The 23,113-nt window shown below is 53.1% G+C and overlaps 3 protein-coding genes across 5 annotated transcripts in view; all 3 read right to left on the bottom strand.

Annotated features, from left to right (window-relative positions):
• GCN1 (GCN1 activator of EIF2AK4) overlaps positions 1 to 1,076 on the bottom strand; it is a 60,040-nt gene extending 58,964 nt beyond the window's left edge. Inside the window, exon 1 of the mRNA XM_055322413.1 lies at positions 1,045 to 1,076. Coding sequence (XP_055178388.1) covers positions 1,045 to 1,062 — 18 coding nt within the window. The 5' untranslated portion in view covers positions 1,063 to 1,076. The remainder of the gene's footprint in view (positions 1 to 1,044) is intronic.
• A 1,235-nt stretch (positions 1,077 to 2,311) lies between these two features.
• RPLP0 (ribosomal protein lateral stalk subunit P0) lies at positions 2,312 to 7,368 on the bottom strand. Its single transcript, XM_055323341.1, has 8 exons — positions 7,340 to 7,368; positions 6,961 to 7,062; positions 5,384 to 5,559; positions 5,184 to 5,271; positions 4,918 to 5,064; positions 4,633 to 4,818; positions 2,903 to 3,043; positions 2,312 to 2,547 (listed from the first exon to the last, which is right to left on the bottom strand). The coding sequence occupies exons 2-8, from the start codon at positions 7,012 to 7,014 to the stop codon at positions 2,386 to 2,388; spliced, it is 954 nt and encodes a 317-aa protein (XP_055179316.1). The 5' UTR covers positions 7,015 to 7,062; positions 7,340 to 7,368; the 3' UTR covers positions 2,312 to 2,385.
• Positions 7,369 to 10,665: 3,297 nt separating this feature from the next.
• The window catches only part of PXN (paxillin), a 48,801-nt gene continuing 36,353 nt past the window's right edge, over positions 10,666 to 23,113 (bottom strand). The window contains exons 2-15 of one of the 3 annotated variants that reach the window (XM_055322387.1): positions 22,697 to 22,923; positions 22,273 to 22,388; positions 21,786 to 21,922; positions 21,487 to 21,688; positions 20,539 to 20,674; positions 18,002 to 18,898; positions 16,574 to 16,849; positions 16,050 to 16,343; positions 15,338 to 15,436; positions 14,894 to 15,064; positions 14,572 to 14,745; positions 13,976 to 14,057; positions 13,669 to 13,817; positions 10,666 to 12,803 (exon numbers count right to left, since the gene is read on the bottom strand). In XM_055322387.1, the coding sequence (XP_055178362.1) occupies positions 12,537 to 12,803; positions 13,669 to 13,817; positions 13,976 to 14,057; positions 14,572 to 14,745; positions 14,894 to 15,064; positions 15,338 to 15,436; positions 16,050 to 16,343; positions 16,574 to 16,849; positions 18,002 to 18,898; positions 20,539 to 20,674; positions 21,487 to 21,688; positions 21,786 to 21,922; positions 22,273 to 22,388; positions 22,697 to 22,923 (3,227 nt within the window). In that variant the 3' untranslated portion in view covers positions 10,666 to 12,536. The remainder of the gene's footprint in view (positions 12,804 to 13,668; positions 13,818 to 13,975; positions 14,058 to 14,571; positions 14,746 to 14,893; positions 15,065 to 15,337; positions 15,437 to 16,049; positions 16,344 to 16,573; positions 16,850 to 18,001; positions 18,899 to 20,538; positions 20,675 to 21,486; positions 21,689 to 21,785; positions 21,923 to 22,272; positions 22,389 to 22,696; positions 22,924 to 23,113) is intronic. The other 2 variants (XM_055322389.1, XM_055322390.1) reach the window with 2 other exon arrangements.

Genomic DNA, 23,113 nt, shown 5'->3' with positions numbered 1-23,113 from the left:
CATTATGTGTCCCCCTAACTCCTTCCAAAATACCCATCAGACTAAGCTTTTCTTTCCAGGATTCAGTATAACTGAACTGAAACAAATTACCAGCTCCTTGCACAGGAAATTCTCAAATACACAACTTCCCAATGTTCCTTAAGTGCTCACTCTCCGGCCTCAGAACCTCCCCATCAAAATCAAATTTAGTCTCTTCTCCCTGTTGATCCAAGGAAGCCAAGCTGTCCCTTAGACACCGGTTCCTTTTTCCATATGATTGTCTTTTCACTCTAAAACACTAACAACTACAAGCAAGGGTAAGGTGGAGGAAAGAGTTTTTCCCCAAATATTTTCCTGAATTACAAGGAGTGATAACACTAGAGGGTCATAAGGCCCTTCCAAGGTAGTAAAGCTTCTTTTATTTTTAAGCAGGCTCTAATAACAACCAACAACGTATAAAGTGCCCTACTTTATCTCCCTGAATCCTCACAGCAAACCTCTACCGTAGGTACTACCTTAGCCCCATTTTATAGACGGAAAGAGGCTTGGCGGGACTAAGTAACTCGCCCGGCATCTCGTGGAAATCAACGAGCTGAGACTCAAACTCGGCTCTGTGGAAATCCAAAGGCTGTGCTCTAAGTCTCTGCACATAGCCGGTACTACAGAAACCTCTGCTGAACGTAAAGTTTAAGGAAGAGTCGGTGTTGGCCGGGGCTTCGCTGCCGGGGGACTCGGAGAAACGCAGCAGAGACTCGTAAAGGCGAACTTCTGCAACTCCAGGGTGAGGGAGGGCCCCGCCGGGCGCCGCTGCGGAAACCGCGGCCGGACTCCTGGACTCCTCCAGCCCGGGGACGGTCTGCGCCGCGCGGGCCGGGCCGGACCAAGACCCGCGAGGAGCCCGGCCGACGCGGCCCCAGGGTCGCGCCCTCCGCAGCCACTGCCCCCCGCCCCTCCGGCCCCTCCGGCCCCTCCGGCCCCTAGGCCAGCGGCAGGAGCAGTCTGGCTCGGCGGCCGCCGTCCACACCCAGTCGCTGGCCGCGTTGGCCCCGCAGCCGCCCGCCTCACCTGCGTGTCCGCCGCCATCCTGCCGGCGCTGACTCCGGAACCGCTTCCGGAGCGCTTCCGGGTCACAGCGCGGGCCCACGCGGCAGGGCGAGGCAGGGAGCCCGCTGGGGCCGGGCCTGGCGCCCCCGGGCGGGACGGCGGCCGCGGCAGCCCCGCGGGGAGGCGGGCAGCGGGATCGGGTGCCTGGGCCGGCGCTGGGAACGGTCGAGGCCCCTTCCCCGGGGCCCTCTCCTCAGCTCGGGGGCCCCTCTCAGCCTGGCGTCGTGGGGGACGAAGGTCTTTGAGAATTTGTAATGCGGGGAGACCGCCCTGTAGCCTCCGACCCGCCTTCCCGGACTCCCCCACGTGGACCTGTACCGAGTGAAGACCACATTCTTTAGTGCAGTTTTAGATGGCAGAACTGACCCGTAAAAGGGACACCTCCATCTACCATCTTCTCCCGAGCTGGTAACCCAGGGGTGGACGACCCAGCAGCTAGGGACCAAGCGGCGGTCTGGCTGCCAGCGGAGGATCCAGATGAAGAGGGGCCTGTCCAGGCACAAGCCTGCCAGGCTGGGAGTTGAACGCAAGGCCAGAGTGGGAGGCGGACATTAGGAAAGGGCCTCACCGTCCACAGGGCATGGTCTGAATTTTCAGTGTATGGATGGGCCAACTACATACTAATGTAGGGAAGGGGGTCTGCACAGCTTAGCTCTTGGCCCTCTTAGCAGTGGCCTCCCAACCGTAGTCAGAAACCCAGTTACAACAAATACCTTTACATCAGGACCCAGTACATATTTCTAACCAGAAGGAAAACACCTACCCATGCAGCAATCACGTTTTATCTTAGTCACCACCTCTCAAGAATTGGATCTCCATGGTTAGATAATGCACTGGCATCATCTCAACGGACACTACACCTCAAAAGTATCTTAGAGGAACCCAGGCTAGTGGCCAGATGGCCATGGAAATAAAAAATCTGGTATCATAGAGTTAGGGGCGCTGGCTGCTCTGTCAGTGGAGCATGCACCTCTTAATCTCTGGGTTGTGAGTTTGATCTGAGTTGGGTGAAGAGATTACTTAAAAATAAAATCCTTAGAAAATAAAGCTGGGTGGTACTGAATGCTGGGAAAGCAGCACCTCACTTAATTACAAAAAGAACACTGGAAAGAAAAAAAAAAAAGGAAAGAAACACCCACTTCAAATAAAGCTCTACTGCTCTACCATGGCTCTAATGTCTAGTATACAGCACTGTAAACCTCAACAAGTACAAAATGGAAAGTTCAGAGACTTTTAAGAGAAGTAAGCCTTTATTTCCTTGTTTCACAAATAAACTTGGCTGAATTGGCTGCTTTTTGGTGATTAGTCAAAGAGACCAAATCCCATATCCTCGTCCGATTCCTCCGACTCTTCCTTTGCTTCAACCTTGGCTGGGGCTGCGGCAGCAGCAGGTGCAGCAGTGGTGGCAGCAGCCACAGGAGCAGCAGCCACAAATGCAGATGGATCAGCCAAGAAGGCCTTGACCTGAAGCAAGCAGAAAAGTTCATGATCAAAATGGTCACCCACAACACCTACTAACCACAACCCCTCAGCTCTAGCTCAATGGCCAACAACTTCTAAGCCACTGAAGCCTTCCCCAGAAATGATCAGGCAAGACAGCTTGAGTATGGCCTGGTAAATCTTAAGCCCCACTCTTACCCATCAACTAACCTCTTCCAGTCTCCTGTCATTTTTAAAGTCCAGGACACACCTCCCTGCTCCCAGCTTAAGTATACTCTTAAAAACTTATCTGCTTTGTAAAATACGATTAAAGCACAACTCCACACACTGCCATCCATTTATCCCATTTAAGGCCACTGTGGTCCTAGTGGGTTTTTACCTTTTCAGCAAGTGGAAAGGTGTAATCAGTTTCCACAGACAAAGCCAGGACCCGCTTGTATCCATTGATGATAGAATGGGGCACTGATGCAACAGTCGGGTAACCTATCTGCAGACATACGCTGGCAACGTTGCGGACACCCTAGAGAGAGGAAGAAATTACATTTCATTTAAAAAAAAATTTTTAAAGACTATTTATTTATTAAAGAGAAGACAGAGAGAGAGAGAGAGAGAGAGAGAGAGAGACACGGAGACACACAGAGGGAGAAGCAGGTTCCATGCAGGGAGCCCAATGTGGGACTCGATCCCAGGTCTCCAGGATCAGGCCCTGGGCTGAATGAAGGTGGCGCTAAACCACTTAGCCACCTGGGCCGCCCAGAAATTACATTTCAGTTGAGGTATCTTACAGACAAGACCGTGAAGCTCAAGCAAAGTTCAACAGCAGATAAGACTTCAAGACTGACTTGCTGTGTCTCACACCAAATGCTCCTGGCAGGGCAATTCAGACCCAGTAATTCATAAACATTTTTTGCCCTTACTCTAAACTGGAGTATTTCATACACCACAATGATGGCATTTACTTCAAAAGTCACCATTCTGTCATCATTCAGTTCCATGAGAAAAAAAAAGTTAAGCTAATTCCTATGAGAATTTCATCCACCATGAAATTTCCAAAAACAGTATACGTAACTGCAAATTTTTCATTTGTCCAAGAAAAGGAATTACATCTTTTATCACCTTACTTATCCATTTAAAAAATTTCTAATGCCGATGCCTGGGTGGCTCAGCAGTTGAGCGTCTGCCTTCATCAGCTCAGGATATGATCTCAGTTCTGGGATCGAGTCCCGCATCCAGCTCCTGCATGGAGGCTGTTTCTCCTCCGGCTGCCTATGTCCCTCTCTGTCTCTCGTTAATAAACAAAACCTTAAAAATATTTTAATGGTAAAATCTTTTTTTTTTATTTTAAAGATTTATTTATTTATTCATGAAGACAGAGAGAGAGAAGCAGAGACACAGGCAGAGGGAGAAGCAGGCTCCCCATAGGGAGCCCAATTCGGGACTCAATCCCGGATCCCGGGATCACACTCTGAGCTGAAGGCGGACTCTCAACCGCTGAGCCATCCAGGTGTCCCTAATGGCAAAATCTAAGCAAGCTAATCTCAGATGAAGTCAGTTCTCCCCAAACAGGGTACTTGGCAACAACATTTATGTATCACACAGTCCTCACTTTTCTTTCTTCTTTGACTCAAGATACTACTCAAAAATTCCATGTTTTATTGCAGTCGCTAGAATAACAACGGCCCTCACTACGTGCCCAGAGCTGCTAGAAGGCTTTCTATTCGTTAATTCTTTAAATCCGGGATGCCTGGGTGGCTCAGTGATTGAGCATCTGCCTGTGGCTCAGGGTGTGATCCTGGGATCATGGATGAGTCCCACATTGGGATCCCTATGGGGAACTTGTTTCTCCCTCTGCCTATTTCTCTGCCTAGGTCTCTCTCAGGAATAAATAGATCTTAAAAAAACAAACAAACAAACAAAAAAACTCTTTAAAACTTCAACAACCTTATATTATTTTTATAGTATTGCTGTTCTACAGATGAGGTAACTAAACAGATTAAATAACCATCTTGATTATGTGGCTGATTTCAGCTGCACAGCCGGAATCCAGTCTGAAGCTAGCCATATTCTGAACCATTAATGTACCAAGGGCCTGAAATGGACAGCTTGTACCTCCAGGAAGCGAGAATGCAGAGTTTCCTCTGTGATGTCAAGCACTTCAGGGTTGTAGATGCTGCCATTATCAAACACCTGCTGGATGATCAGCCCAAAGGAGAAGGGGGAGATGTTCAGCATGTTGAGCAGTGTGGCTTCGCTGGCTCCCACTTTGTCTCCGGTCTTAATCAGCTGCACATCGCTCTAAAGAACAAGTAACAGTGGGCGGTCAACACCTGAACAGCCAGCAGGTCCACAGCAACCAAGCCCCCAACTAAGCACTGGCCAGCCAAGTCCACTCACCAAGATTTCAATGGTGCCCCTAGAGATCTTAGTGGTAATGCCTAAAGCCTGGAAGAAAGAGGTCTTCTCGGGCCCCAGACCTGTGTTCTGGGCTGGCACAGTGACTTCACATGGAGCTATGGCACCAGCACGGGCAGCAGCAGGAACCTGAAGGGAAACAATATTAAGAAGTCTCCTCTCCACAAATACAAGCTGAAAATGGTAAATTTTCCTTGTAAGAAGCCAAATTAATTACGAGACTCTAGGCAACCTGATTATCTTCTTACCTTATTGGCCAGCAGCATGTCCCTGATCTCAGTGAGGTCCTCCTTGGTGAATACAAAGCCCACATTCCCCCGGATATGAGGCAACAGTCTGCAAAGAAAGTTTACAAGAGAGTGTCACCATTCAGTACTGATTCTTCTCTGGGAAAGGGGAGAAGGGTACCAAGAAAGGAAGACAAAGAAGCCCAGGAGAATGAACTGACTTCTCCAGGGCTGGGTTGTTCTCCAGATGCCCTCGGATGGCCTTGCGCATCATGGTGTTCTTGCCCATCAGCACGACAGCCTTCCCGCGGAGGGACATGCGGATCTGCTGCATCTGCTTTGAACCCACATTGTCTGCTCCCACAATGAAGCATTTTGGATAATCATCCAAAAGTTGCTACAGAGACAAGCCAGAAACAACGTTTAGCAGGAGGAAAGAGAAACATCAAGAAAAACCAAACCCCATAATCACTGGCTTCCATCTCACTCCCTTCCTTCTAGGCTTTTTAAGTGACTCAGAAATTGGGACAAGTCCTCCCACTGGGAGCTACGAGTTGTAAAACTGTCAAATTTATCAAAGATTTGTACACTGAGTATGAATAGTGAAAATGAAGTTTCTAATTCAATCCCCCATTTTTTTTTTTATTGTAACATTCATTTTTGCGGCGCCTGCATGGCTCAGTTAAGCGTCTGCCTTTGCCTCGGGTCATGATCCCAGGGTCCCTGCATTGGGCTTCCTGTTCAAGCTCTCTCACTCACTCAAACTTTTTTTAAGACTTTATTTATTCATGAGAGAGAAACAAGCAGAGACAGAAGCAGAGGGAGCAACAGCCTCCATGCATGAAGCCCGATGTGGGACTGGATCCCGGGATCTCACTCTGAGCCAAAGGGCGAGATCCTGGGATCTCAAGATAATCTTCCCCAATTTTTAGGGATTCATTAAATGGCTGCATCAACAACAACAAAAAGCCATTCCAAAAAAGGTAGGCTTACCGCAGTAAACAAATACCAATAAAACAAACACAACAAAACGCTACTTGCAGGATCTAGACTGTGGATATGGGACTACTGGACAATTCTTTTAAGTTTTCTGTGTCTGAAAACCTTCATGATAAATAGGGTAGAAGAGACTAAGCTCCACAAGGCAGCCTAATGCCTGCAAAACAGGATGGTCTGCATTTCTGGGCAGGGAGGATCCCCCACCCCCAAGACCATCCATGAGAACACATTAACGGTATTTTTTTTCCTTTTTTTTTTTTTAAGATTTGAGAAGAAGGTGCACTCAGGAGCAGGGAGGGGCTGAGGGCCAAGCAAACCCCCCACTGAGCAGGGAGCCCCAAGCGGGGCTAGTACCCAGGACCCTGGGATCACGATCCCAGCGGAAGAAGGCAGATGCTTAACTGTCTGAGCCACCCAAGTACCCATGAGAGGTGTTTGGTATCTTGATAAGACCTAATATGCAACAAATTACCACTTTATAATGAGTCACTCATTGGCTCAGGCGTTCCCAAAATGGGGGCAGAAGAGCATTTAGTATAAATGCTATTTGGAAGCCAGACAGACCAGAGTATGAATGCTGTCATCTTAGGAGCCACTCAACCTGCCTGAGCCCATTTACCTGCAACGAGGGGAGGAGGCGCAGATCTCCCCAGTGCGAAAATTTAAACGGGATTTGCCTAAAATGGTCATTTAGTAGCCGGTACCCAGGAGATGCTCAACACCCGACAGCTCACGGTCCCTGTCAGTGCCCAGGGCCCAAGCAGCAAAACGGGTTACCGCGACCCATCTCCGCACTTACGATGATCTTAAGGAAGTAGTTGGATTTCCAGGTCGCCCTGTCTTCCCTGGGCATCACGGCGGTGCGTCAGGGATTGCCACGCAGGGTTTAAAGACGATGTCACTGCGGGGAGAGAGGGAGCTCAGACAGCCCTCGACACCCGTCACCTCGGCCCCACCGGGCTCCAAGCCCGAGGCCTATGCGGGGCGGGCCACACGTGAGCGCCCGCCCGCCCGCCCGGCTCGGGGTTGCCGCCGTCGCCGCCACTCGGGGAGCGCAAAGCCCCCGCCGAGGCCCCAGGCCCAAGAGCCCTGGGCCCGCCCCCTCCCGAGAGCTCACAAAGAGCCCCCCCCATCTCCCCGCGGCCAGGGCCCGGACCGACGGCAGCGGCCACACGAACCTCCCACGAGGACGCCTGGAGAGAGGAGGGCCGCGCGCCGGCGCACACCTTTTATATGTGAGCGGAGCGGCCAATCAAAAGACGCGGACAGTCTCCCCACCCCTTAGCTGGCGCCGACGCCTGTCTGGTGACACCTCCCTGAGGTCAACAGCCATTGGACGATGGTGCTGCCACTCTAGACAACGGGAAGCCGCCTTTAAACCAAGCGGTTAAGGAAGACGCTGTTTCCTGTTGGAGGAGCCGGCTCAAAGCTGCTGCCCTCTGCTGGGCTGGAGGTGCTCGGGTGCAAGAGCTAGAGCTCGCGAGCTGAGCGCTGTTTCCGCCTGCCCCCTGGCCAAACCGCAAACTGAAAAGAATACTCTGTGGAACTGAGGAATAATTGCACATGCTTTTTAGAAACAGCATGGTCTCTCGTCTACTTGACAATTTGTTCTTCTCCCTACCAAAACGGAGGAACCCTTTAAAACCTAAGTCACGGGCCGCCCGGGTGGCTCAGCGGTTTAGCGCCTGCCTTGGGCCCAGGGCCTGACCCTGGAGACCCAGGATCGAGTCCCACGTCAGGCTCCCTGCATGGAGCCTGCTTCTCCCTCTGCCTGTGTCTCTGCCTCTCTCTCTCCCTCATGAATAAATAAATTATTAAAAAAAAAAAACCTAAGGGGCACCTGGGTAGCTCAGTCGGTTAAGTGATTTAGGCTGTTGTCATGATCCCGGGGTCCTGGGATCCAGCTGCGCATGGAGCTCCCGGCTCAGCGGGGAGCCTGCTTCTGCCGCTCCCTCCTGTTTCTGCTCTCTAATAAATAAATAAAATCTTTACAAAATAAATAAAACCTAAGTCAGATCATTACCCCATCTGCTCAAAATTCCTCAAAGGTTTCCCATTTCCTCAGTATAAAAGCCTAAAACGTAAAATGCGTACGATCTGCTCTGGACCTCCCCCTCTGTAATCACGACTCTTTTCCTCCTGACTCATTCCCTTCCAGCCTGTCGAGGCTCTTTGCGTTTTTCCAAAGCATGCTCCCACTTGAGGGGTCTTGCACTAGCTAGTGCCTCTTCCTGGAAGGCTTGCTGACATCCACAAAAGTAACTCAATTTCATCAAGTCTTGGCTCAAATATCATGTGTTCAAAGGAGTCCTACCCTAATTGCCCTGTTTAAAATTACCCAAAAAATCCACTACCACTCCTCCCTTAACTCTGTTCTATTTTTAAGGTAGCACTTACACCTTTTTCTTTTCTTTTTTTTAGCACTTACATCTTGTAACAGTGTATAATTTACTATGTTGTTAGTTGTCTGTCTCTCCCTGCGGGAATGCAGGCTTCCCAAAGCAGAGCCATTTGTCTTGTGCCTGGCACATAGCAGGCATATAACAAATATTTATTGAGTGAATGAATGCAAGGTTTGCAGTCAGAAGACCTAGATCCTTCTTCTACCACTTGCTAACTGTGTAACTGTGTCCATCCTAGGAAGCGATTGATTGATTTTTAAGATTTTATTTATTTATTTATTCATGAGAGACACAGAGACAGAGCCAGAGACAAGCAGGCTCCTCACAGGGAGCCTGATGCAGGACAATCCTTGGACTGGGATCACTCCCTGAGCCAAAGGCAGACACTCAACCACCGAGCCACTCAGGTGTCCCTAGGAAGTAATTTCATCTTGCTGACCCTCCATTTCCCTTTCCTTAACTGTAAAAATGGGAGTAATGAAGTATCCCCATTCTAGAGTTGCTATGAGGATTAAATGGGTATGTGTTAAGACTTAATATAGTCCCTGGAATGTAGGCAGAAATCACTAAATTCTTGTTTCTTTTATTATACATTCATTCAACACTTATTTGAATATTTGTGCTGTATCTATATATCTATATGTTTTTTTGGTAATGGGATTGAGGTAGATTCCAGGCCTGAAGGAGTGTTTCTATCTTCACCCTTTCAAGTTAGAAATTTCTGTGTTTTTCAAAGCTTCTGATGTTGCTTCTGGTGACCAGCTGTTTAGAGAACTGTTAGAGTCAATTACTGCTAAGATCTTTTTTTTTTTTAAGATCTCTTTTTAATGACAATATATTACTGCACACTCAGCATTGCACTAAGTACTTTGTCCACATTACTGCTGTGAATCCTTGCAACAATTCCCTGAGGAGGTACAGTATTAGCATTTCCGTTCATCAATGATAAAATTCACAGAGAGGTTAAACAACTTGCTCAAGCCCCAATAAACACTGACTTGGGAAATGAAATCTAGGAGCAAGTTCAAAGCCCATGGGCTTCACAATGCTATACATTGCCTTCTAAATTCTGAGGCTGTCTCTCCCTAAATGCCCTTTTTCAACTATGTACATATTCACATGGTACCTTTCCAAGGACATCCTGGCTCTGATGATATAAATATCTCTAAGTGTAGTACATCAATATAATGGAATATCATGAAGCCATTAAAAAATGATGCAGGTCTCTATTTATTGACATGGGAAAATACTCACAAAGTACAGTTGAGTGAAAAAGCAAATTACAGTGAAACGTGCCATATCCATTTCTATAAATAAAATGAATTCAACATGGTCCAGAAGAATAAACCATCAGCACTTTCAGTGATGGTTGAAGGTACTTTCCACTTGAGTGCACCGTGAAATGGCCAAGATTCCAACTAAAATTCGACATGCTGCTTTTGGAAAACCATTCTAGAGAACGGAGAAATTATGAAGCATCTCAAAGGGGAACAATGCTATCCAGGAAGCTCCTGGGGCCCAGGACTAGACCTGTGGCTCAGACAAGGAGAAAGCATGCAAATATGGACACGACCACCAGGGGGCAGAAAAGACCCACCCTCAACTGTAAATTTGCCAACTTCCGCTGGGAAGGTTCCACACCCAAGGTGTGGTGCGGGCACGTGGGGTGGGGGGTGTCTGGCCAAAGCAGGAACACAGGCAGAGGCAAGCCCTGGGTTCACATCCTGCCTCTGTGCTCACTCAGGACCGTTTTGTGCATGTCAGTTCTCTTCTCTGAACCTCTTTCCGGAGCTGTAAATAAGGGTGAGGCCACCCACAGGCCCACCTGAGGGTGCCCTCAGCAAGTCTACAAGCAAAGCACTAGGGCAGGGCCTGAGCCACACAGGGCCCAACAACACTGCTCCCCCTGCTTTTCCTCACCAGCTGCTGGGAGAAATGCAAAGCTCACGCAGGAATCCCATCCCGCGGGGCTGTCTGCCTCAAATAAGGGAACATCACTGAGTTACCCTCAATATGGTCCCCCTAAGTCTGGGGAGGGTTTGGTCTCTCTTCTGCTACTAAGTTGCTACCTCAGACTGCCAAGAAAAGGAACTAGGCATGGGTGAAAATAATGGCAAACTTTATTGGCATAAATCACAGGAATTGACATGGGGAAAAGCCAGGTTAGAAGTTTACAGAGAAAAAAATAAAATCAAATCAAATAACCATTGACCCAGAGAGTGGACCCCAGACACCCCAGTCCCCCTAGGGGAGGGGCCTGGGGCAGGTCACTGTAAACAGAGCAATAAGGCCTATGGGTGGAGTGGAGACATCAGACCTTTGGAGGGGCCTGGCAGACCTCCTCAGACCAGGGCTGCTTCCAGTCCTGCCTCAAAGGAGGGGACCCTCTTCTGAGACCCCCACATGCTCAGCCTCTGCTGTGAGGCTAGTGAAGTGGTCTGGACCTTCCTCACTTTAGACCCCACGGGGGTCCCTTTCTGCTGACTCAGAAGCCCAGGCCTACCTGTTCCTGTTTCATCCTTGGGGGACAGAGCTCTGGGGGCTTCCTGCTACTTTAGCAGGATCCTGTCCCTCTGCCCAGAGTCCTATCGGGCCCTGTTGCCACATCCTGGGCCCTTTCCCCTAGACCTCCAGTCTCCAGGGAGGGCAGGAAATTTGGGGAAACGGTGGGCCCAGTGGAACCAACAAAACCAATGGTCAAAACAACACACCAGCTTTCTTGACAAGGCAGAAAAGCGGTGTGGAGGCCAAGAATGTTCAATGGGTTCTCTTGTTGCCAAAAAGTTCACAGGGGAGCAAGGCTCCTGATGCCTTACTCGGGCAGGAATCAGCACCCCTAAAGTATACTTTCCCCTTTTCCTCCCTCAGGAACAGGACAGATGAGGTTCAGAGTTCTAGGCCCCAAAGGGCAAGACATCCTGAGGCCAGTGTCATTAAGAGCTTGCTGGCCCAGGTAGTATCCAGGAAGGGGTTTTAAAATACAGCAGTTTATAAAACAGTCCTGGTGAGCTGTGAAGTTAAGGAAGGGGAGTCAGAAAGCTGCTCCCAATTCACCTGCTTGTGCTAAGAAAAATTAAAATACAAATTGCTTCCCCACCCCAAGCCCTCAGTACAAGGCAAACCCCATACCACAGCCATCATCACCAACAGGACCAGTGGCCATGGATGAGAAGAGTACAAAAAAGGACAGCTTTAAAATCTCTTCAAAATCATTTTGTATAGAGAAGTAAAAGCAACTCAGACAATATGAATTCAAACCTCAGTGTAGAAATCTATCAAAGTCGATACAGTGTCCAGGCACGGGGTGAAACTCCCCACCTCACACCACCCCAGAGATGGAGGAAGTGACTATAAAACATTATTGCTGGAGAGAGGCCTTTCTCAGTAGAACCAGAGCAGTTGTGGGGGTTTGGGGGGCAGCTGCCCAGGCCTGGGGAGACTGGAAGGGCAAGAGGAGCCCGAGAAACCCTCTGCGGCCCCTCGAACACTTCCACCCTTGGACAGATGGATTTATGCTGGCATTGTCTGAAGGGAGTGGGTATCCCCCATTACTCTCAGGACAAGGATAATTAGGTTGGGACTGGGTGGGGGAAAAGGATAAAAAAAGACCCCATCTGACCCTGCCTGCCCTTCCCCTGGCTCCACTGCCAAAATATGAGTAAGAGATGGCTCCAGTGTGGGGTGCTGGCCTGGCCAGGCAGGTGCAAGGGGACAGACGCAGTGGAGGCTGGGGCCCTCCAGCCTCCACCTCCAGGGAGGATGAAGAGCTGACAGCCTGGGGAGGGCTGCAGGAGAACAAAGGCCCAGAGGCTCCGGCAGGGGAATGAAGAGCAGGCCCTCTTGTCATCCTGCACCAGCCAAAGACATGCGTTCCAGTTGCAGTTGGGTTTGTCCCTTCACCCCTGGGCAAGGCCTCTGGGTCACAGTAGCAGTTGGGGAGGCTGGGCCAGGGCAGGGGGGCCATGGAGGGTGCCTAGCAGAAGAGTTTGAGGAAGCAGTTCTGACAGTAAGGCTTGTCGTTCTGCTCCTTGAAGGTGCCCTTGTTGAGCTGCTTGAGGCAGAAGGCACAGACGAAGTGCTCCGGGTGGAACTTCTTGGCCATGGCGGTGATGCAGCGGCCCGTGATGGGTTTCTGGCAGCCAGAGCAGAGTGAGCCTCGCCGCTCATGATAGTGCACCTCACAGTAGGGCTGCCCATCGTGCTCGAAGAAGCTGCCATTGACGAAGGGCGTGAAGCACTCCTGCCAGGCAGAAGGGGGTGAAGGGGGCTCAGGCCGGGGCTAGGGGCTGAGGCCTCTGCCACTGGGATGGGCAGAAGACAGTCATGGTCATGCCTCTCACTTGCAGAGCACTTCAAACGTGCCAAGCGCTGCACTAAACACTGACTAGATTCTCCCAAGAGAGGAGGCAACTGAGGCTTAGAAGTTCAGTGACTTGCCTAAGATCACACAGCTAGCTACTAAGTTGCACAGCCTGGACTCTAGCATAGGTCTGACTCCTGGGTAAGTGGCTGCAACACTGTGCTCAGAAACCAAGCTGCATACTTGGTATAAAAGGCACTGAGAAGGAACGCCTCAGTGGCTCAGTGGCTGAGTGTCTGCCTTCAGCTCGGGGCATGATCCCGGGGTCCTGGGATCAAGTCCTGCATTGGGCTCCACCCAGGAAGCCTGCTCTCTCTCTGCCTATGTCTCTGACTCTCTTTGTGTGTCTCTCATGAATAAATAAATGAAATATTAGGGGGCCGGGGGAAGGCACTGAGAAGTCCTATGGTGAGTAGTGTTTCCCAAACTTATCTGGTCTGAGAGCCCTTGTAAGACCCCTAACATCTGTGGACTCCCATTACCACCAGAACACAGTTTAGAGACCAGTGCCTATTTCCACTGTAGCTTGTCCACACAGCACAAAGCTGGGGGATGTATCTAGCTTCCTCTTGGTTTCTCCCAGCCTCACTCTGAGCCTTGGCCCAGGACCCACTGTACCCCCTATCTGCTCACCCCTTTAAGAATCCCCAAGTTAGATCCAGAGAACATAAGGGGGTGAGGATAGGGGGGACCTTTTCTCCCAGCTGCCCACTCCCAGCTCCCTCCAGACAAGGGGGCTCCTTACCCGGCACACAAAGCATTCAGGATGCCAGAGAGTGTTTAGGGCCGAGATGTAGTTCTCCAGGATGGCCCGGGCACAGCCGCCACACTTGGGCGCGAACATGTCAAAGTAATCCTTCCGGCAGTAAGCCTTGCCATCTTTCTCATGGAACCCTGAGAAGTAGGGGTTTGGGGGGCTGAGTGAGGGTCTCTAGAGATGGAGCCATCCTGACTCAAACAACAGCAGTCTCCTGCCCCTGCTTCCCAGGAGCAGCAGGGGTGGGGGCAGGGGAGGGGCAGCGGGGTAGTCTGCCTGTGGGTCATAGTCATACCTTCAGGACCAAAGAAGGCCCCACACTGGGCGCAGAAGAAGTGCTCAGGGTGCCACGTCCGGTCAAGGGCTGTCACCACTTTCTGTGAAAGCAAGGTGTGGGATCAGAGCTCAGGTCCCACAGCAGAGACTCCCAGGCAGGACTGTCTTTCCTGCCCCCACCCTACCCAGAGATCAAGTCTCTCCTCACTGTGCTCTCATTACCACCAGGAATTCCAATTTAGTGAAGGGCTGTGACATGCCAGCCACACTCTCTCCTCCTGGATGTTCACATGCAGTTAATGTCACAGGTTCTATTGTGACTCCCATTGTATAAATGGAGGTATCAACCGCAGGAGAGTGAGGGAGCCAGCACTCCATTCCATTTATCGGGGCAGGACTCCTAACCCCTGGAGAGTCAGCAGAAAGGAATCTGGTGTGGGAGGTGGAAGGGCGGCGGAAGGGGCCTGCACCCAGCCCGGGTGTGAATTCCAGTCCCATTTCCTAGCTGTGTAAGCTCGAGCATGAGTGACCTCTCTGAGCATCAGATGGCACAGACAACAGTGAAGAAGGAATGTGCCAGCATGGCTGGCCTCCTGCCATGCCACAGGGACTCACATCCAGGATGGGACCATTGCAGTAGTAGCAGCGTGGAGAGAAGAGGTTGTGATAGTCCTTTTCACAGTAGGGCTGTCCATCCCGCTCAAAGAAGTTCCGGGATCCAATCTCCTCTTGGCAGTGGGTGCAGACGAAGTGCTCCGGGTGCCACGTCTTTCCCATAGCAGTCACGACCTGACAAAGGAGGCAGAACGTGGCTGGGGCCCTGCCTACTGTGGAGCACCCTCCCCAGAGGAGCAAAGCTCCCTGTGCCGCTGCAGCTCCCACCTCCACCCCATCCCCTTCCCCCTCCCCCCACCCACTCCACTGCCACCTTCATCACCTGCCCGGCAATGGGCTTCTTGCAGGCCCCGCAGACCCCTTTGGCAACCGTGGCAACCCCCAGTTTGTTCAGGTCAGACTGTAGGCTCCCCAGCATACTATCCAGCTGGCTCCCAGGCTTTGGGGGCCCTCCGGGGGGAGAGCTGCTCCCCGTCTTCCCCTGGGCCATGAACTGTGGAGAGAGAGAGGCAGTCAGGACTTCCAGGCCTGGGATGATGCCTTGTGGCACCGTGGCACCGCGGCACCGGGGGCTCATCTCCCTCCTGGACAGATGGGTCAATAGGGGCAAGCAGTACAACCTCTTTCAGGGCTTCTAGAGCCCGGAGGGAGGGAGTGGCCTCCACAAGACATCCTGGTGGTCAGAGGGCTCGAGGCACCCCACTGGCCTGACCAAGGCCCAGAAAACAGGCAAGCAGGACCCTAAGCCCCCAACCTCGGCACTGACCCCTCCCTCGTCCTGCCCTTCGGGACTGCTCTGCCTGTCGTTCGGAGGCCAGCCGGCCGCCCACGCTTCTCCATCCGCAATTTGTTCCAGGCCCTGGATCTTGGATAGGGGAGGAAACGAGGACAAGAAAATGTTTTTTAATTAAGGAAGAAAAAAAGACCTCAGTATCGGACCATTTCACAAAAGGGATGAGATAAGAGGTTTCCACCGCTGCCCTCCCACCCCCACCACCACTGGCAGTACCAGAATCAGGAGGAAACGTCTAGGGAAAAATGACCCAGAAAGAGAGGCCCGGAGAGGGATGAAGGAGGGGAACAAGGTAAGCCAACTAAAGGCATGGACCCAGGAAAGGAAGGCAACAGGCGCTGAGAGCAAAGAGGCCTTCCAGGTACTGGCCCAGGGGCTGGAGGGGAGGAGCAGGCTTGGTTTCCCTTTTGGGAATGGTCTCCTCATTGGAGCCTGGGGCAGGGCCAAGGGGCATGGGGAAGGGGCAGCAGAGAGAAGCCCCACTAGGAAGCAAGACATCAAGGGGCTGGGAGAGTGAAGAGCAGGTTAAGAGAGGGTCCAGGGTCAAGGCATGGTCTATGGAAGGGCTGTGGTACTATCCTGACTTGTGGACGGAGGGCCAGAGGGTGTGTGCATGTCAATGTGCCCGCAGGTGTGCAGAGTGGGGATATAGCCCGGGCAGCAGGACAGGGACAGGGAGGCCTGCCTGCATCAGGGGGAAGAGCGGGTCCTCGTCAGTCTGGCAGCCCACGGACCTCGAGGTGAGGGGTGCAGGAGGGGGAGGGGCAGGGCCCTGCACACCCTCCTCCCGAAGCCCAGCTGCAGCGCTCGGGACCCCAGGGGAACCTCGGGCGACAGCAGAAGGCCCCAAGGGGGAGGGGGCACGCAGGCTGGGCGAGCAAGAAGAGTCTTTGCACTGCTGGAGCAAAGGGACAGGAGGAGAAGCCAGAACAGAGAAGGTTCTTCTTAGGGGAACGGGGGAGCCAGGAGGGAAGACAACCTGGGAAGAAAGGAGGGAGAGATGAAGTAGAGCAGAGGAGCAGGCAGTGGTGCCATCCCCAGGCTCCCCCCTGGACCTTCCCACCCTGGCACCAAGAGTGAGGCCAGGCTCACCAGGCACAGGGTGCAGGACTCCTCCCCCCCTCCTTCCCCCACACAGTACATCTCCCTTCCTGGGGAGGAATCAAGACGCCTGCTGGCCCTGGCCCAGCCCCGGGCACTGCTCGCTACCTTTTCTACAAGCTGCCCCCCAGCCCGCCTCCCACGAGGCTGCACGGTGATGACGACGCCCTCTGTCCGCCAGTCCTCGGCAGAGGCCCCCGCCACCCCCGTGGCCTCCTCTGCCTCCGGCTGGATGCCCAGCCGCCCCTGCAGCTCTGCGATGAGCCGCTCCTGGGAGGGGGTCCTGCTCAGGGTGGCGGGATCCAGCCGGCGGCGAGGGGAGGGCTCCCGGGACATGGGGTGCGCGTGGCCTGTCTCCCGGCTTCTCCTGATCACAGAGCGGATCTGAGGGGGGAGGGGGAAGCCGTCACAGTCCCACTCGGCACTCAGCCGAGGCTGCTCAGTCCACACAAGGTGCCGCGGGCGGGAGAGAGCAGAACAAACTGCCGAAGAGCCAAGCTGAGGTGAGGTGGAGGCAGGGGGCAGAGCAGACACCCAGTGCTCACCTCCAAGTCACCAATGACTTTGGGCAAGACTTCACTTTCAGGGGCATCAGCTTCCCTAAGCCTTGAAATGGGGTTAGAGTATTTTCTTGGCTGCCTAAAGGGGTTATGGCAAGATTATTTGAAAGGATGTAAGTGGACATTCCTGAAAAGGCATAAGGCTCTTTCTTTTTTGGTCTGTAATAGAAAAAACGTGATCTTTCCTCTTGGTAAATCTTTTGTTTTTTTTCTTCTTCGGTGTATTAGAACCTGCTTGTTTGTAGTGGTTTTGGTTTTGGTTAGTGTTTGTTGTTGCTTCACTTTGCTTTTGAAAAGGACATAAAATTTTAATCAACCAAGAAGCAAATAAGAATAGTAACGTCAGCCATGGCTTATTGAGGACCAAGAGCTGAGTTCTCAGCAGTTTCCAGGCATTACTTCATTTAACCCTTGGACATGATAGGGGAAAATGGTCTATTATAACTTCCCTTCTCTTCTTTTTTTTTTTAAAGTAGGCTCCACGTCCAACATGGGGCTGGAACTCACGGTCCTGAGATCGAGAGTTATATGCTCTACTAACTGAGCTAGCCAGGCCCCCTTACTATTACCCCCATTTTAAAGATGAGAAAGCTGAGGCTGGTGGGGGATTGCCCAAGGTCACACAGGGTGGCAAGTACTGGAAGCGTGGCTTGAATTCAGTACTATCTGGTTCCAAAGCCCATGCTTTTAACCATTTTGCACACATCACCTCAGGAGGTCAGGGACAGCCCATCTAGAGGGAAGAGCCTTAAAACAAGCAAGAGGCAGGTTGTCACTAAGAGAATTTCCAGGGCCCAGAGGTTCCCTGCCCCACAGAACCCACTGCTGGTCAGTAGGGTCGCAGGCCACGCAATCATGGGATTTGCTGCCCAAGCAGACATGCACAGAGTGGGAGGCTACATGCAGTTAGCCAGGAGTGGCCCACACTCAGGCCTGCCAAGGGCCATGCCTAGCAGCCGTGCAAGCTTGCGCCTGCCTGGCCAGAGGTGGAAATCCTCTCAGTGGTGTTGGGTGTGTCCATGACCATGGCAGGTGGAAGCTCCGGCTGTTCCCTCTTGGCCTCAGCAGCAGCTTTGGTGGTGGCCCCTAGCTGCTTGGGGGTCTCAGGTCCCTGGGTTGGCCTAACCAGGCTTCCCCTCATGGGATTCTGTCCACCTAACTGTTCCTTGTCAACTGGGGCCAGATAGCTGCTTTCCGGCTCCCCTGGCTCTGGCTTTGCCCTCTGCTTCCACTGTCCACATTCCTTTGTGAGACTCCAGGTATCTGGGAAGATAGCCTGACGGTCCACGGCCACGACAGTTGGCTCAGTTACTTCCTGGAAGCTGGGTGTGGCTCCGTGGGGGATCTCAGGCCTGAGTGCCTCCAAAACCCACAGCTGCTCCCGAGTGACAGCCATGGCTTCCTCTGGGTACAAAGTGTTGGCCAGCAGCCCATGGGAGTCTCCAGGCTCCTGGGGACCTGCATACCCAGCTTGGCAGGGTGGCGTGTGGCAGGGGGGAGCCCTGGAAAGCTCACTTGTAATGTTTGGTAGGTCTTTCCAAACCTGAGCCTGGCTCTCTGCACCACATGGCCCCAGAAAACCCTCCACAGAGGGAGACCTTGAGTTGAGAGTGTCAGGTGTCGCCTGGAGACCAGCCAAATCTAGCCAGCTGGGAGCCATAGGAGGCAGAAGGCCCTGCCTGTTATTAGGGTCTTCAAAGCAGAGGACCTCCTGGGTGGGAGCATGACCTCCAGAGGAGAGCTTAGCAGTGGATGGCAAGAATCCAGAGGGCCCAGGAGGAGGAGGAGAAGAAGGAGAAGGTATGTGGTGTGGGGATGGAGCTGATTTGGGCAGCAGCCCCAGGGAGTTCAAGGCCACAGCAGAGGAGCTGGTCTGGAGAAGGAGAAAGACAAAAGGCAGAAGAAGGGAGAGGTGAGGAAGAGTGCTCACTGCAAGGAGTGGGCTTGGCCTGAGGTTTTTGAGAGCACCAGCTACACTTACACTAGACTGATGTGGCTGAGAAGCTGAAGCATGGGGACTGGACTTCAAAAAAGGCCCAGACCCCAAAAAAGTTTTGCCTGGGATCCACATCCTAGCATAAAGCAGCCACTGAGCCCTGCCTGCAGGGCCCCAGTTGGAGTAGGAACAAGGGAGAAAAGGCTACAGAGAGTGAACCATGAGAAACAGGTGACCAGGAAGGGCAGCCCAAGCACCAATCAAGGGAGAGTCGGCCACAGGCAGCTGCTCTGCTTCTTCCAAACTTGGCTCAACTTGGCTGTCTCCCCCCGACAATCCCAGCCTTCCTGTGTCCCCCAAAACTTCCTCTCAAGACATGGCTAGAACAAGCACAGCTTCTTGTGGGGCACGACAATGCTGGCTGTCTCAGAAAGTAAAAACAGGGGCACCTGGGTGGCTCAGTCGGTTAAGCATCCAACTCTTGATTTTGGCTCAGGTCATGATCTCAGGGTCCTGGGATTGAGCCCTACATTGGGGGCTCCGAGCTCAGTGGGAAGTCTGCTTGAGACTCTTTCCCTGTCCCTCTGCCCCTTTCCTGCTCATACTCTCCCTTTCAAATAAGTAAACAAATCTTAAACAAAAAAAGTAAAAACAGCCTCAAGGGTGATAGTGCAGGGCTTCTCCAAGGCCAACACCAAAGTCCAAGGGACTTATTTCTGATGGTGGCCACTCACCACCCAGAACAGTGGCACAGAAGGGTCATAGGGCCAGGCAGCTCCCATCCCCCACTGTGAAACCCCAGCTGGAGGGACTCTTGGAGATACCCTTAGAGCCAAGAGCACTCAGACTGCTTGCTCCCCTTCCTCATGTCCCAAAGGTCTTGGGCAGACCCACATCGAAGGGTAAAGTCAGCAATTGCCAGAGAACAGTCAGTATCAATCCCCACAGAGGCATCGCATCTTCTAAATAAAACATCTTGGGTCTAGCAGGTCTGGGAGGCCCAGGAAGGAGGGGAAGGGATGCCTCATGCAGGACAGGCCCAGAGTCCTGTGGTTAGGTTTCCCACAGACATAATCTGTGGGGACTCAGGCCTGTGGAGGGTGGTGGGAAAGATGGGGGGAGGCTGGCAGCAGAGACCTGTGTATTCAGGAGCCAGAGGCAGAAAGAAAAGGGATGTGTTGAGGACAGCCAGCCAGTGTAGGAGATGGGGCTCCAGGGCAAATGACCTCTCAGGCACAGGATCCCAGTCCCACACGGTCCAGCAGAGAACACCCTCCCCCACCAAAAGCAGCCATTAACACAGAGGCCTTTGTCCCAGCCTCCTGATCCCCTTGCTTGGTGGTTGGGAGCTGGGAGCAACCCAGGAGGAAGGAATTTCCCTGCTAAGTGCCTCTCTGCCTTCATAGGCTGTGAGGCAGCCCAGTTCCCATGAAGCCTAGACTGATCCTCCTTTCCTGGCATCCTGGCAAACCAGAGGACAGTAGGGTCCCAAACACTGAGGGCCCGAGTTCCCGCTACTCACACTGAGGTACAGAGGAAGAAGGAGGGGGCAGGGAAGAGGAGAGGTCTTGGGGCACCTTGAAATCCGATAGGGAGGCCATCAGCTCGTCCAGCTCCCTGGTGGCAGAGGAGGCTGAGATGCGTGTCTGCTGCTGGCTGGAGGTGACTCGTTGAGGGCTGCTCATCTCACCCTGGTTCACAGTGATGGCAGGGCTATAGGGCAGGCACGGCATCAGCAGGGACCCCAGAGTCCAGCTCTGGGTTCCCCCAGAATAGCAGCATCTTAGCTTTCACACTCAGGGTCCCCCCACCCCTGACTCCAGAGAAGCCCAGCAGCATTCCTGAGAGGGAGGGGACAGCCCTCAACTACTGGGACAGAGCTGAGGTGAACAAGCTGGCATGGGAGAAGAGGGCAGCTCAGCCAGCACCCTTCTCAGGAGGACACCTTGGCCCTCCTAGCCCGAGTTCAAGCTCATCTATGAAACAAGTCTGAGCCTGTGTGCGTCCCCCCACAACATGGTACACATCCATGTGATATGCTTCCAACAACACAGTAACAGGGGGAAGAAATAATATTAGTAACCACCAACCACGTGTGAGCCCGAAACCATTCCAGGTATATTACGTGTACTATTGGGTCTCATCCCATCAAGGTAGGTGGTCTTATCACCATTACCCTATATCCCTTTATCCCATTTTATAGACAGGAAAACTAAGACTTGAGAAACAACAGAAAAGACAGAGCCAAAGTCTGAACCCTTACAGTGTGGCTCCAAAACCCCTGCAGACAGCCACTGGCACCCTCGGCGCGCACCGTGTCATCTTTTCTTATGGGTGATGGCTCACCAAAGGCAGGCAAGGTGTCCATGGGACTCCACTAAACCCCCAGGGCCTGGTCCGGGGCCTGGCAAACAGCAGGCCCTTGTGGAGGGAATCGGTGACAAGTGGGCCAAGTGGATGGACACAGATGCAAGGGCACTGCTGGGCAAGACGTTCCCCAACCAGGAGAGCCCGGTGATACTCACACGGGGCTGGGCACGGAGCTCTCCAGTTCGTCCAAGAGACTCTCCACACTGGGCCGCACGTCCTCCAGACCCCGGCCCCCATTCCGCTTGGGCTTCTCTTTCGTTAGGGGCCCGGCTTTGCCCCCCACTGGGCTGTTATTTTCTGGGATGCCATAGTGGGGGCTCAGAGCCCCAGGTAGCGGGGGGCTTGAGTTGGCCTCATCTTGGAAGAGCAAGAGAGAAAGGCTGCTCAGTCCTGCCCCCCTGGGGATCCAGAGCCCAGCAGGTGGGCCCCGAGGGCTCCCAGGAACCAGTCCTACCTGTAGGGAAGCCTGGGGGGTTATGCTGCACCGCGTTCAGTTCCAGCAGCAGGCGGTCAAGTTCAGAAAGATTGCTGCCGAGGGAGGAGCTCATCACCGTGGGTGAAGGCTCGGCCGACTTCTGCTTGTTGGGGAAACTGAGAGGCAGAGGGGAGGCCACAGTGAGAGGCGCCTCTAAAGTCCTCAGGGAGAAAAAGGGAGGAGGACTGTGAAGTCTCCCCCAGCAAGAGATGGGAGAATGGGGAAGGGATGTGGTGAGAAGAGGGGAGGAAGTCTTGCATCAGCTCCTCAACGACACAGGGTGACGTGACAACTCAACCCCGCCACTCCATTGAGATGGCAGTGCTGAGGCAACTGGGCCAGTTCAGAGGCAGTGGGAGCTGGCCAGGAGCCTCGGGGCCTTCTGCGGGCTGTCACCAGGCCTGATCCCTGGCCTCAGGCCTTCCAAGCAGGAGGGGGAGGAGCGCACAGAGGGCTGCACCAGTACCTGTAGACGTGCTCTTCCTCACCAGCTCGGGGACACGGAGGGCCGGCACTGTCCTGGGGGACAGGGGCACTGGAAGTTTTGGTACTGGAGCTGTACACAGGTGACGGGGGCTGAGGCTGCAGGGAAGAGAATGCTCAGGGCCTCCCCCAAGGGGAGGAAAAGGAACAGCCCGAGTCACCCCCAGGAGGCTCCTGCTCACAGTCAGTCTCACCAGGGAATTTCCACACTCTGGCCAGGAGACAGGTGATTAACACTTGGTCACTTGCCCCCTCACATGGCATCTGGGAGACCCGGCTGCTTCCGGGCCCCTCTCCCCATCCCCCTGATCCCATTCCTCCCCCAGCTCCCCAAGCTGCTGCCAGACAAGCTCCTACTACCCCAAAGCCTCTGTTCCCTGTCTTCCCAGCCCCTGTCCCCACCTTACCTGCTGGTGGGTGAATCGGGAGGCGCTGGGCTGCCACTGGTCTAAAGGGTCAAGGATCGTCCCATTGAGGGCCTCACTGGATGGGGGTGGGGGGACAGGGGGTGGCACAGCGATCTCCTGGTATGTGTGGTTTCCAGTTGGGTATGAGTAGGGGGTCTCCTCAGACAAGAACACGGGCCGTTTGGAGATGTGGGAGGTGGTGGACTCCAAGTCTGCCAGCAGGGCGTCTGCAGAAAGAACACGCTGAGAGCTAGTAGAAACCAGGGATCCTGGGAACACACTGTCCAGTGGCAGTGCCCTCCCTGCCTGCTGCACCCAAGAGTCAATGACTTCTGAGCACCTGCCCCACCCCTGGGAGAAATAACCAGCCTCAGGGCAGGAAGCAATCAGCCCAGACCAGCTGGGTAAGAACCAGCT

Source organism: Nyctereutes procyonoides, unplaced genomic scaffold (genome assembly GCF_905146905.1).
Source record: "Nyctereutes procyonoides isolate TBG_1078 unplaced genomic scaffold, NYPRO_anot_genome, whole genome shotgun sequence".
Classification (NCBI taxonomy): Eukaryota; Metazoa; Chordata; class Mammalia; order Carnivora; family Canidae; genus Nyctereutes; species Nyctereutes procyonoides.
The sequence above is the reverse complement of the archived record's forward strand: the minus strand, read 5'-3'. Positions and strand labels throughout refer to the sequence as shown.

Excerpts from the sequence above, each read along its gene's own strand:
- RPLP0 (XM_055323341.1), bottom strand. The coding sequence starts at position 7,014 with ATGCCCAGGGAAGACAGGGCGACCTGGAAATCCAACTACTTCCTTAAG. Across the intron at positions 5,065-5,183 it reads ACATGCTGCTGGCCAATAAG|GTTCCTGCTGCTGCCCGTGC; the intron begins GTAAGAAGATAA and ends GTTTCCCTTCAG. Across the intron at positions 2,548-2,902 it reads CCTTTCCACTTGCTGAAAAG|GTCAAGGCCTTCTTGGCTGA; the intron begins GTAAAAACCCAC and ends TGCTTGCTTCAG.